The 12776-nt window shown below is 36.0% G+C and overlaps 1 protein-coding gene across 3 annotated transcripts; it reads left to right on the forward strand.

The window, feature by feature from the left end:
- Positions 1–7595: 7595 nt before the first annotated feature.
- LOC142641235 (uncharacterized) lies at positions 7596–9994 on the forward strand. 3 transcript variants are annotated; one of them, XR_012845337.1, is made up of 3 exons: positions 7596–8226; positions 8940–9053; positions 9513–9994. XR_012845337.1 is itself a non-coding variant. In XM_075815633.1 (2 exons), the coding sequence occupies exons 1-2, from the start codon at positions 7846–7848 to the stop codon at positions 8603–8605; spliced, it is 498 nt and encodes a 165-aa protein (XP_075671748.1). In that variant the 5' UTR covers positions 7598–7845; the 3' UTR covers positions 8606–8849. The 3 variants fall into 3 exon arrangements, 1 of the variants encoding a protein (XP_075671748.1); XR_012845336.1 differs by having other exon boundaries at positions 7597–8226; positions 8874–9053; positions 9513–9990; XM_075815633.1 differs by lacking the exons at positions 8940–9053; positions 9513–9994 and adding an exon at positions 8489–8849 and having other exon boundaries at positions 7598–8226.
- The last annotated feature ends 2782 nt before the right edge of the window (positions 9995–12776 follow it).

Here is a 12776-nt window from a genome sequence, read left to right on the forward strand (position 1 = left end):
GACTGGGTACGGGGCAAACTTGTCAATTTCTCCCTCCCTGATATTATTATTATTTTTTTAATAAAAAAAAAATGTTAAGAGTTAAGGATTTTTTTTTTTAAAGAAAAAAATTGACAAATTATAAGGGTAAATTGCAAATTATACCCTTTAATTTAAGGTATAAAATTCAAATAACTTCAAATTTTAGGAAGTAAAATCCAAATATCTCTAAAATGTAGGAAATAAAATTTAAATTATGAAATTTCAAAGTGTAAAATCTAAACAGTCTTGAATTTTAGGGATATAAATTGTAAGTTACTCTAATTATACTTAGTTACTTCATTGCATAATAATAATAATATTTTTTTAGCTTGTTGTTTTTAGATTGATGAATATCAATTTGAGTAGTAGAAATTACTATTTTCTATATCTATGATATATATGGGTTTAAACTGCGTAAAAGAGCTAAACATACATAGGCTTCGATACGATATTTTGTAAGTTTATTTTTTAAAAACTAAATGCTCATTGTTTTAGATATAGTCTATGAGGGCGTTTGGATAGCACAGTTGCGTCCACGTCTGGCCGTTTTTTTTTTTTTTTTTTTTCCACGCGCATGTGTCACTGTTCATTGGCCATGAACAGTGATTTTAGGCCAATGAACAGTACTTTTTGGGATGAACAGTAATTTTTACACATTAAAAAATTATTTTTGTACAGTGTTTTCAGTTTTCAATTTTCAGTTTTCAGCAATAAGTTCTATCCAAACAGACTCTATATCTACAAGTCAGTTCGGGTCGGGTTTGTGCCTAACCCGCAACCGACCCGACAGAAGCGGGTGGAGGACGTTCCAACCTGCCGCCGACCAGCGAGAGAGTTGGATAGGAGCGGTCGGATCGGCATTGGAAAGTAGTTAGTTCCAGTCAAGTCGTCCACAGTGGAAAAATCCGTCAAAATTGATTTTTTCAGGTGAAAATTTGCCAGATCCGGTGAGATATCCACTACATCTGGCTAAGATCTCCCCTAATCCGGCATAACTCTCGTTAGATCTAGAGTAATTTGACCAAAGATGTGCCGAAAAATCCTTGAAGCGACAAATTTTTGTAAGTCTTCTATTAGGTTGGTTGAGGCGGGTTTTAGAGGAGAGAACTCGCCAACCGACCTGCCGGACTCGGTTCTTGGGATTTGTAACCCGCCGCTAACCATCAAAGCTCACGGGTCGGTCGCGGGTGGGTCGAGTCTGGTCAGTTAGATCAGGTCCGGGTCTGGGTGGACAGGCCTAGATTTAGGTTAGAGACTGATAATGCTCGTTTGAAACATTATAGACTAAAAATGCTCAATAGGTAAGCTTTAGAAATCAACAATGTTCCAAACCATCTTTTTATAACAACATTATCACTTTGCCATTTTTTGAAAATAGAATTATAATTTTTAGGGATAGCAATGGGGTGGGGTATGGCCGAAGGATGGAGTCTTCGTCCTCGCCCCGCATGGTTTTGTCTTGTCCCATCCTCGCCTAGCCCCGCATGACGGGAAAAACTTTCTCACCTTATCCTTACCCCTTGGGGCCCCAGGAATCCTCACCTCACCTCACCTCACCTCGTAAAACTCTACTTTATGTTAATTTACCCTACAACTAATACAATTTTTTTAATGAAACCTATTTCATTAATAAAAATATACTTGAAATTACAACTAAATTTATCCCATCAAATCAATTTAATTTTAGGAAAAAATTGAATAATATATCTAAGTGTTTAACAAGACAATAAAAAATAAAAAATAACCCGCATAGTATAACACATAACAAAATAAGGCAGAGAACCACATTAGATAGAATAAAATAAGTTAATATTGATTTGTTTGTTTAAATAGGAGGGTTTTAGAGTATGAATAATTTACAATTATAACCCTTAGCAACACAAGGCGGGGGCGGGGCAAGTGAGGTGGGTCTAAAAACTCTAAACTCATCCTCACCCCACCCTGTGGTGCGAGACTAAAATCTTGTCTATCCCCACCCCACCACCTTTGCGGGGCGGGGAAAACCCCCACGGGGCAAAGCGAGGAGGGGTAGATTCAGCGGGGCGGGACAAAATTGTCATCCCTAAATTAATTTTAAGTATCTACTTAAAAAAAACAAAAACAAAAAGAAGATGAAGAAAAGATATTACAGTGACTTCAGTAAAAAAATTCATTAATATGCGTTACATTTTCTCTAATTCCTCTTAATTTTAAATGCTTAAAAATGGGCTTATAAATTCTTTCATTTGCATCCCATTCTCTCTTATTTCTCTCTCCCAATCAAGCTGTAAATGTTAACACACACATCATTTGTAAAGTAAAACTCAACAAATATAAAAACTTTTTGGATGGGAAAGGGGTGAACCCTTCGATCCATCCACCATGTCCTGCTATGGAAGAGCAAATCGTTTGTGAGAGCTGGAATCATTTGCAATCAAAGATAAGGAAAATTTTGGGATTTTGCTAAATGTGAATCATGACCTTGAAGATTTGGGTTTTTGTAATGATAATACCTGGTGCTGATGAGGTTTGTAGTGATTGAGTTCTCAAAGACAATTTTGTCAATCGACATCTTGTTTGGGGTCTTGATTTTAGGGGAGGAAAATGGTGTTAGGGGGCAACAGAGATTGGAAAGAGGCTAAGTATAATAATCTCAGGTACTGAAACAACGCCGACTATTACCAAGAAGACTACAAATTCTGAGGAGTTTTCTCATTATTGACGTGAATGGATGGAAGGTAGATATTAAACATATATCAAAATCAAAATGAGAAGTTGTAATTACATTTTGAAAAATTATAGGTGATGATACAAAAAAATCAGTAGGCTGAAATACTTCGGGTTACGATAATGGCTGTAAGTCCTGAAAAGAAAGAAAGAATGGTCAAAGGTGACCGGTGTAACCCGGCCAAAAGCTCTCTAATAATTAAGTTAGTTTTCTCTCTAGAACACAAGGATAGAAAATAGTGAATGGTTAGAACTTACCTTGGGTGAATGAGATTTGCCCCTTTTATAGAGAGTTAGACGTCGGTCTACTTGTTTGGATCCACCACCATCGTGGGTGATGTTGGTGGTTAATGGAGAAAATGGGGTATGTGGAGCGAAGTACAAGGAATTCCTTCCATGTATTAAGAGCAATGTGTCGTGATTTGTTTATGCGGAACATTTGGAGGATTTTTTGTAGAATTGACAAAGTATAATCTGGTCTTCTATGGATCTAATCATCTATGGATATAGTCCTTTATGGAGAACTTCCTTCAAATTGGATCACATAGTTATTAACGGATGGGCATTGTTCATGCATTCTGTCATTCTTAGATGGCTTTCTTTGGACGTGGTCAGGTCATGGACAACAACTAAGGATGGGTTACACTTAATTGATCCCCATCAATAGGCACTTAACATTTTAGTCTTATTTTTCTAAAGAGAATTGTCATACTAGCATATTGCAAATCCCAAAATTAATCCCAAAATTGCGACAAGAAAGCCCACTAAAATAGGAGAAATTATAACATCTTCATAGTGGATCATGTCATTTATTCACCATTTTACTTAAAAATTCCCACATATATTAAATTGTTAAGTTAGAAAAAAAAATTAAAAAGAAACTAATTATTAATTTAGCAATTTTAATTAAACAGGTGGGAGTCTTTTAGTGGAATGATGAACAAGTGACATGGTCCAGTACGAGTACTGTATAATTTCTCCTAATATAAATATCTACAGCTTTAAAACAATGTCACCTGCAACTGGCCACAACTTTGGGCAGCATTATATAACCAAATTTTTTAGATCCAAAGTGGAAATTTTATAAAATATAAAAATGAAGTTCCATTCAAATTGTACTAAGGATGATAAGCTGGCAACCCATTTGAAATAAGAACATATCGTTATCATGCCAAAGTAAAAACATTAAATGACAAAGTATCCCAAGTTGAGCAACATGAGAACCATAGGGAAAAAGCCTCGGTTAAAAATATTACCACCCTAACTTTCCAAAATTTCATGTCTTTAGGACAAACAGAACCAGGTTCTACAGTAGCTAATAAAGACTTGCTCACAAAATTCAATCTTACTGAATAGCTGCTACAGCCTACAAGTATCATTTAAATAAAGAGAGCAAGCAGAAACACACTGGATACCTTCACAACCTTAAACCTGACTCCAGGATTATCTCCCACGACATGTCCCTTCCATTCAAATTTTTGCAAAACTGATGTGGCAAGCTTTCATGAAGTCAACAAAAAGTCAATGGTTTTGGTTATTTAGTATTAATAGATTAACCACTCTCCAGTCTCATTATTATCCAATGTAAAACTTCACTCACACTTATATTCCCAACAATTTCTCCTTCATGTGTGAGTTTCTGCCTCTATGTGAGCTTTGATAAAGTCTTATTTGCCCCCCCTTACCTTATGGGCTTCTTCCATAACCAACATGTCATCCATGGGCCTCTTGTACGCCATCCATGGAAATCACGTGTCAACCTTGCACACTCATCTATGAGAATCAGCCTCCACATTCTTGTTTATTTGAACCTTGCACTTCACCATGATATAGCACCATTGGCAATACTCCTTTATTGGACCTTTCGCCAAGATTGTTTGTGATGAGCCTTCATAAGTAAATTAAAGGTACATAAACCATTGATGTCTACTTCCAGAATATGAAGCAAGTTCTTGACAAACTGACAGCAGTTTCAGTATTTCTTGATGATGAAGAGCTTTCTTCATTTAGATCTTGATGGTTTGCCTTTTTGCGCCATGAACATTTCTCTAAATGATTAAAAGAATGCAATTAATTGATGCTATGCTTCAATATGCTGGTGTCAAGCATACCTCACTTGATATGGATGATATATATTATATGTATATAAGCCAATCTATATATATATTGGCAAAGTCAGGATTTCAAGTTGGGGGCAAGATTAAAAGATATAATTAAGTTAAGAAATATTAATTGATCCTAATAACAAAATAAATAAATGACTATTGGCTAAAGTAATTGTCATACACAATCTAATATAAAATGTAACTTTATACGAGCTCGGGTTTCTCCATAATCTCAATTAACTATAAATATATATTTCATAGCATTAAAGTAAAAATAATAATTATCAATTCATAGCTAATAACAATTAAATCAAGGGATTAATCTAAATACACACAATTTAAACATGTAATTTGAATCTTTAAAATAAATTAGAAAAATAAAGTAATGTAAAATTATTAAGATTATAACAATACACATGAAATTGTATACAGCTATTTACAACTCAATGCCATGAATGCTTCTAAAATTTCATGTAGTCATTTTTACTTTTTGAAATTGGTAAAATTCGGAAACCAACTGTTGAGGAGGTAAAGTAGGCACATAAACATTAGTTTTTTAAAGTTTTTTTTTTTTCCTTTCAAAGTCCTATTTAGTATCATTTTTTTTCCCCAGTCCTAGTTGGCAAAGTAGTGCAAAAAAAGGATAAATCTAGGGCCATAACAAAGGACCTGGAAAAAAAAAATTGTACTATGAAGTTGGACCCATTATGAAATGAAAGTGTTGCGGTGAGAATGTAAACTTGTCTTCTTGTTGACAAGCTAATATATATATATACTAGTGCTACTGCTTAAGAATTTTTGAGAAATATTTGTCCCTTGACGATGTAAATAGGCCTGCACGAGATTTTTACACTTTCACGATCTTTCCCCATTTCCTACACACTTTCTCAGGGTTCAAACATGGGCGTCACTAAGAAGCATAATTTAAAAAAAATGTACCATTGATAGAACAAAGAGGGGTGAAACTTTCTGACTTTGGAGTATACCTAACTCCCAGTTGCTTTATCACCGAAAAGGTAAAACCGCACCCGACCATGCCATTAATAATCATGCTGCAATTTTCTTGATAATCATACCATCAAGATAATCACAAGAATTATATAACAGATCCTTACTCAATTCCCAGTTGCTTTGTCACCAAAAAAAAAAAAAAATAGAAACACACCCAACCGTGCCATTAATAATCATGTTGCAATTTTCTTAATAATCATACCACTATGATAATCGCAAGCATTACATAACAGGTCCTTTTACTAGGGGATACAATCTTTTGACGAAGCTAAACAACACACAATGTGAGAGTTTTTTATTCATATAGCCTACACATAAGTAGAAGAGAAAACCAAACCATAAAACAACCAAAAAAGGCAGTAGTACTATAGTAGACAGATCCCATAGTAATCATTGCCAATATCTATTCCCCAGGAGCAGGCTGATTCAAATCAATCAGCAAAGGAGCAGTAGTGTTTCCATTCCTTGCAGCAGCAGGCTCACCAGTTGGGGGAAGCAGGCCCCGCCATGAACGCTCGGGATGCTGCTTCATGTGACCACCCAGAGCTTTTTTGGAGACGAAACGTTTTCCACAAACCACACAGGCCTCTGGAGCATGATGACCTGGAGAAAACACATTACCATATATCAGTCTGTTTTTTTCATATCAATTTTCTATAACCAACATTCTTCTTCTTTTTTAAAATATCAGTGTACACAAAATGTCATTAGGGTGCGTGTTAACTGAAGACAAAACGAACTGGGTTAAGAATGACAATGATTCCTTAGATATCTGACAGGATGCGGATGGGGCATGACAAATGAGACATTGCCGGGTATTGGAAAGTGGAAACACAAAATTTTCTACCTTTGTTGAGGTAGTATAGATGATGTATTAATAAAAATGGTGTCAGACTCGCAAGAAAATAACGATCTTATCTTATTAAACAACTTAGTTGTGGAAAAACTTGAAATTTTTTATGTTGCTGACATTAATTGATGCTGTTCTTAAAAATATGCTGGTACGGAACACCCATACTAATTAGTGTTAAATTAATTGGCGAAGAAGGAAAAACCACAGTGTCTCATGCACAAGACTCACCGGTTGGAGGAGGATATAGGCCCCGCCATGGACGCTCAGGGTGCCTGTTCATGTGGCCTCCTAGTGATTTTTTCTTGCAGAAATGCTTTCCACAAACAATACAGTCCCAGGTCTCTGGAAGAGAGAGAGAGAGCGAAGTCCCATTATTGTCCATAGAGTTTATAAAACTGCTATAGAACTGAAAAGAAAGCATGTTAAAACAATATAAGCCTGAGCAAATAAACGCGAGAGAGAGATAATTGTCCAAAATAAAAAAGGAGTAGAAACTTAAAAAGGAGTAGGTGACAATACAAAAAAAATTAATTCCAAACTAAATTTTTTTTTTTTTATTATATTAGTCAAAGACATAGAAAGAACAGAATTGTGATATATTGACAAGCATTCCTCCACATTCCTCCACAATTCTACAAAAATAAAAATTGAACCCAATAATTCCACAATTCCACAATTCCTAAAATTGCTCACTGATGAACCCAATGGGAAGCACGTGTTAAAATCACAAAAAATCAACATATGTCAGTGATGACACGATGCCAATTTGCCATCGATGTGTGATTCTTAAACTTACATAGGGGATTTCCATGCTCCTGAAACACATTCTTGAACTTACATAGGGATTCCCATGCTCGTGAAACACAAAAAAGGCTAGGGGTCCGCCCATGAGATACTTTTCTCAAAAAAGATCTGGGACCAACGTCTCTCTTATCGTTTGATAATTAGTTTCCAAGAGCCACTTCCAGATAAAAATAGTCAATAGTTCCACCATACAAGTTTTCCTATAATTCAGCCGCCTACCCTACCTTCTTGCCTTATTATTCTATACAAAGGCGTGGACTTCACACTCTTCCTAGCTAATCTCCTCTCTCTCAAGTCTCGATTTAGGAACATCCATCCTTCACTCTTTTCCTACACAACATAGAAATGGCAACTGGGTTTGTGTTTCTATGGTTTTCTTTCTTCACTTTGTTGTCATCTACAGTTTCAATAGCCAAAATCACACCTAGATTCCCTTCTTCAATCGTTCGGCCTGAGCAGCTCTCAGCTGCACTTTCTACCAAAAATCAGCTTTACAAAACCAAGTATTTCACCCAAATCCTTGACCACTTCAATTTCAATCCCAAGAGCTACCAAACGTTTCAACAAAGGTATCTCATAAATGACACGTTCTGGGGTGGTGCTCATAACAATGCTCCAATCTTCGTCTACACGGGAAATGAAGGAGATATTGAATGGTTTGCTCAGAACAGAGGTTTTATGTTTGAAAAAGCACCCCATTTCAAAGCCCTTCTTGTTTTCATCGAGGTAACTTTGATTCATACTAGAGAATAGAGATATGTTAATTATATACCAAGTCTTGAATTTTTATTCGAAATTCCATTATGTTATTGATATTCAAGAAGTCAATTACAGAAGTAACTGTGCTTTTGATTTTGGATAGAATAGAATAGAGGAAAAAGATACATATGCTGATACTAACTAATTGTTAAGGATTTATAGTTGACTCCAAAAAAGTTGAGACTAAAACATTGTGTAAAAGTGTCTTGGATAATGCTATAAATTGCAGCATAGGTTCTATGGGAAATCCATTCCATTTGGGGGTCATAAAGATGTGGCTTACAGCAATGCAAGTACACTTGGAATTGTGATTTTAACACGTGCTTCCCATTGGGTTCATCAGTGAGCAATTTTAGGAATTGTGGAATTGTGGAATTATTGGGTTCAATTTTTATTTTTGTAGAATTGTGGAGGAATGTGGAGGAATGCTTGTCAATATATCACAATTCTGTTCTTTCTATGTCTTTGACTAATATAATATAAAAAAAAATTTATTTTTAGTTTGGAATTAATTTTTTTTGTATTGTCACCTACTCCTTTTTTATTTTGGACAATTATCTCTCTCTCGCGTTATTTGCTCAGGCTTATATTGTTTTAACACGCTTTCTTTTCAGTTCTATAGCAGTTTTATAAACTCTATGGACAATAATGGGACTTCGCTCTCTCTCTCTCTCTTCCAGAGACCTGGGACTGTATTGTTTGTGGAAAGCATTTCTGCAAGAAAAAATCACTAAGAGGCCACATGAACAGGCACCCTGAGCGTCCATGGCGGGGCCTATATCCTCCTCCAACCGGTGAGTCTTGTGCATGAGACACTGTGGTTTTTCCTTCTTCGCCAATTAATTTAACACTAATTAGTATGGGTGTTCCGTACCAGCATATTTTTAAGAACAGCATCAATTAATGTTAGCAACATAAAAAATTTCAAGTTTTTCCACAACTAAGTTGTTTAATAAGATAAGATCGTTATTTTCTTGCGAGTCTGACACCATTTTTTTTTAATACATCATCTATACTACTTCAACAGAGGTAGAAAATTTTGTGTTTCCACTTTCCAATACCCGGCAATGTCTCATTTGTCTTGCCCCATCCGCATCCTGTCAGATATCTAAGGAATCATTGTCATTCTTAACCCAGTTCGTTTTGTCTTCAGTTAACACGCACCCTAATATTTTAAAAAAGAAGAAGAATGTTGGTTATAGAAAATTGATATGAAAAAAACAGACTGATATATGGTAACGTGTTTTCTCCAGGTCATCATGCTCCAGAGGCTTGTGTGGTTTGTGGAAAACGTTTCGTCTCCAAAAAAGCTCTGGGTGGTCACATGAAGCAGCATCCCGAGCGTTCATGGCGAGGCCTGCTTCCCCCAGCTGGTGAGCCTGCTGCTGCAAGGAATGGAAACACTACTGCTCCTTTGCTGATTGATTTGAATCAGCCTGCTCCTGGGGAATAGATATTGGCAATGATTACTATGGGATCTGTCTACTATAGTACTACTGCCTTTTTTGGTTGTTTTATGGTTTGGTTTTCTCTTCTACTTATGTATAGGCTATATGAATAAAAAACTCTCACATTGTGTGTTGTTTAGCTTCGTCAAAAGATTGTATCCCCTAGTAAAAGGACCTGTTATGTAATGCTTGCGATTATCATAGTGGTATGATTATTAAGAAAATTGCAACATGATTATTAATGGCATGGTTGGGTGTGTTTCTATTTTTTTTTTTTTTGGTGACAAAGCAACTGGGAATTGAGTAAGGACCTGTTATGTAATTCTTGTGATTATCTTGATGGTATGATTATCAAGAAAATTGCAGCATGATTATTAATGGCATGGTCGGGTGCGGTTTTACCTTTTCGGTGATAAAGCAACTGGGAGTTAGGTATACTCCAAAGTCAGAAAGTTTCACCCCTCTTTGTTCTATCAATGGTACATTTTTTTTTCAATTATGCTTCTTAGTGACACCCATGTTTGAACCCTGAGAAAGTGTGTAGGAAATGGGGAAAGATGGTGAAAGTGTAAAAATCTCATGCTTTACATTGTTATGGTTTTCAAAACAAATTCAAACAAATTGAACTCACGTCAAAATCAATATATATTGTAGTAGGCCTATTGTCATCGTCAAGGGACAATATTTCTTTTAATCGCGAACAATTGCTTAAAAATTTTCAAGCAGCAGTAAAGTTTATTTGCCCCACTCGACACAAAAGACAATCTACTTTTTTTAATTTTTATATATATTAGCTTGTCAACAAGAAGACGAGTTTACATTCCCACGGCAACACTTTCGATCATTTCATAATGGGTCCAACTTAATAGTACTTCTTTTTTTTTGGCACTACTTGGGAAAAAAATGATACTAAATAGGACTTTGAAAAAAAAAAACAAACAAACAAACTTTAAAAAACTAATGTTCATGCGCCTCAAGAGTTGGTTTTCGAACCTTAACAACTTCAAAAAGTAAAAATGACTAAGGGAATGTTTGGATTTCTAGTTTCCATAACTCATAACTCAAAAATGGTGGGACCCATGACTCAAAAGCTTGTTTGGATTTACATAACTCTGTTTCTAATTTTTGTTTCCATCACTCAATTTTCTGATTTTTGAATTATGAGTTATGGAAACTGAAAACACATTTTAGGTGTTTTCAGTTTGCAAAACTCTATTTTCAATGGTATTTTTGTAATTAAACACACATATATGGGACCCACTATCAGTGACTGGTCAAATTTAACTCTCCTTTTCACTATTTCCACCAACAACTTTTCCTTCCCACCAAGAACCCACCCCCACGGAAACTCTTCTCCACCACTGCCATCCAGCATACCCATCTCGCCATTGGCTAGCAACCACCACTACAACCACAATAGCCACCACCACGCCACTTGCCAGCAACCACCATTGCCAAACCCACCACCAACAACAACCACAAGAAACAACCACCACAAGAACAACCAAGAGGAAAAAAAACACATAAAAATCACCACCAACAACCACCAAGAAAAAAAAACCACCAAAAATCACCAACAACAACCACAATCACAGAAATAGCCACCACAAGAACCACCAAGAGAAAAACAAAAACAAAACAAAGAAACCCACCACGTCGACTCGCTGACAACCACGCCACCACCCCCAACGGAAAACCCAAGCCGCCGATTAGCAAACCCAAGCCACCAATTACGCAGCCAAACCCACGCCCATGCCTCCACCCGACCCACGCCGCTACCCGACCCAGTCCAGTCCACGCTCACGCCAGAGAAAAAAAAAAAAAACCCACCGTGAGATATGTTTGGAATTTGAGAGTGAGAAAACAAAAAATGGAAGTGAAAATAGATGAAGGTATAAGAAAAGGACCATGGAAGGCGCGATTTGCTTGTGAGTTTGTGAGCTTCGACGGAGGAGATCGCGCCGCTAGGTTTCGACAGAGGAGATCGTGTCGTCGGGCTTTGATGGAGGAGATCGCGCCGCCAGACCCATGTCGGAGAGATGGGTGAAGCGGCCTTGGGAACGGTGGAGACCGGCGTCCTTGCTTTTTGTAGTTTTATGCGCTTGGTTTGTGTTTTGGGAGAGGCTGTGTGTTGAAAGGGTTTCAGAGAAGTGAAGGAAATGGTGTGGGGGAATGGGTTCCGCGGGAACCCAAATTGAAGGCTCTGACACTCAGCTCAGGTGTGGGACCTAAAAAAGGTAGAAATTTTTGAGTGATGTAAAGTGAAAACAAAAAACCAAATGGGTGTTATTGTGAAATTGGGGTATTTTAGGTGATGAATAATGAGCGATAAGTGACGAAAATTGAGTGAGAAGTGATGAGTGATGAAAAAAAACAAACAAACAAACAGCCCCTAAGCATTCATGGCATTGAGTTGCAAATAGTCGTATACAACTTCACATATATATTGTTATAATCTTAATATTTTTACATTATTTTATTTTTCTAATTTATTTTAAAGATTCAAATTACATGTTTAAATCGTGTCTTTAGATTAATCCCTTGATTTAATTGTTATTAGCTATGAATTGGTAATATTTTTTCTTTAATGCTATGAAATATATATTTATAGTTAACTGAGATTATGGGAAAACCTAATCATAATAATAAGTCCATATCATTTTCTAAACGAGCTCATATTGAAGTAGATTTTGCAATTGAGTAAAGTAAATTAGGAATGAAAAAAATGAATTAAAGTTGCATTTTATATTAGATTGTGTATGACAATTACTTTACAAGATAGTTGTTTATTTATTTTGTTATTGGTATTGATTAATATTTCTTAGCTTAATTTTACCTTCAACTTTGTATTTTAATCTTGTCTTTTCAGAATCTTAACTTACCGTTTAGTTCAATTTCATTTCAAAACACATTTTAAGTTTTAACTATAAATAACACGAAAAACTCCCAACCACATTCTATTAAAATAAAATACAAAACAAAGTGAACCCATAACTATGAAACACCGAGAACAAGAGAAAGCAACCTTCACCATCAAATTATCCTAAAAATAGTTTTTTTTAGGGGGGG

Source organism: Castanea sativa, chromosome 6 (genome assembly GCF_040712315.1).
Source record: "Castanea sativa cultivar Marrone di Chiusa Pesio chromosome 6, ASM4071231v1".
Lineage (NCBI taxonomy): Eukaryota > Viridiplantae > Streptophyta > Magnoliopsida > Fagales > Fagaceae > Castanea > Castanea sativa.

Coding starts and splice junctions, on each gene's coding strand:
- LOC142641235 (XM_075815633.1), top strand. CDS start 7,846: ATGGCAACTGGGTTTGTGTTTCTATGGTTTTCTTTCTTCACTTTGTTG. Junction 8,227..8,488: donor CCCTTCTTGTTTTCATCGAG/GTAACTTTGATT, acceptor TATAAATTGCAG/CATAGGTTCTATGGGAAATC.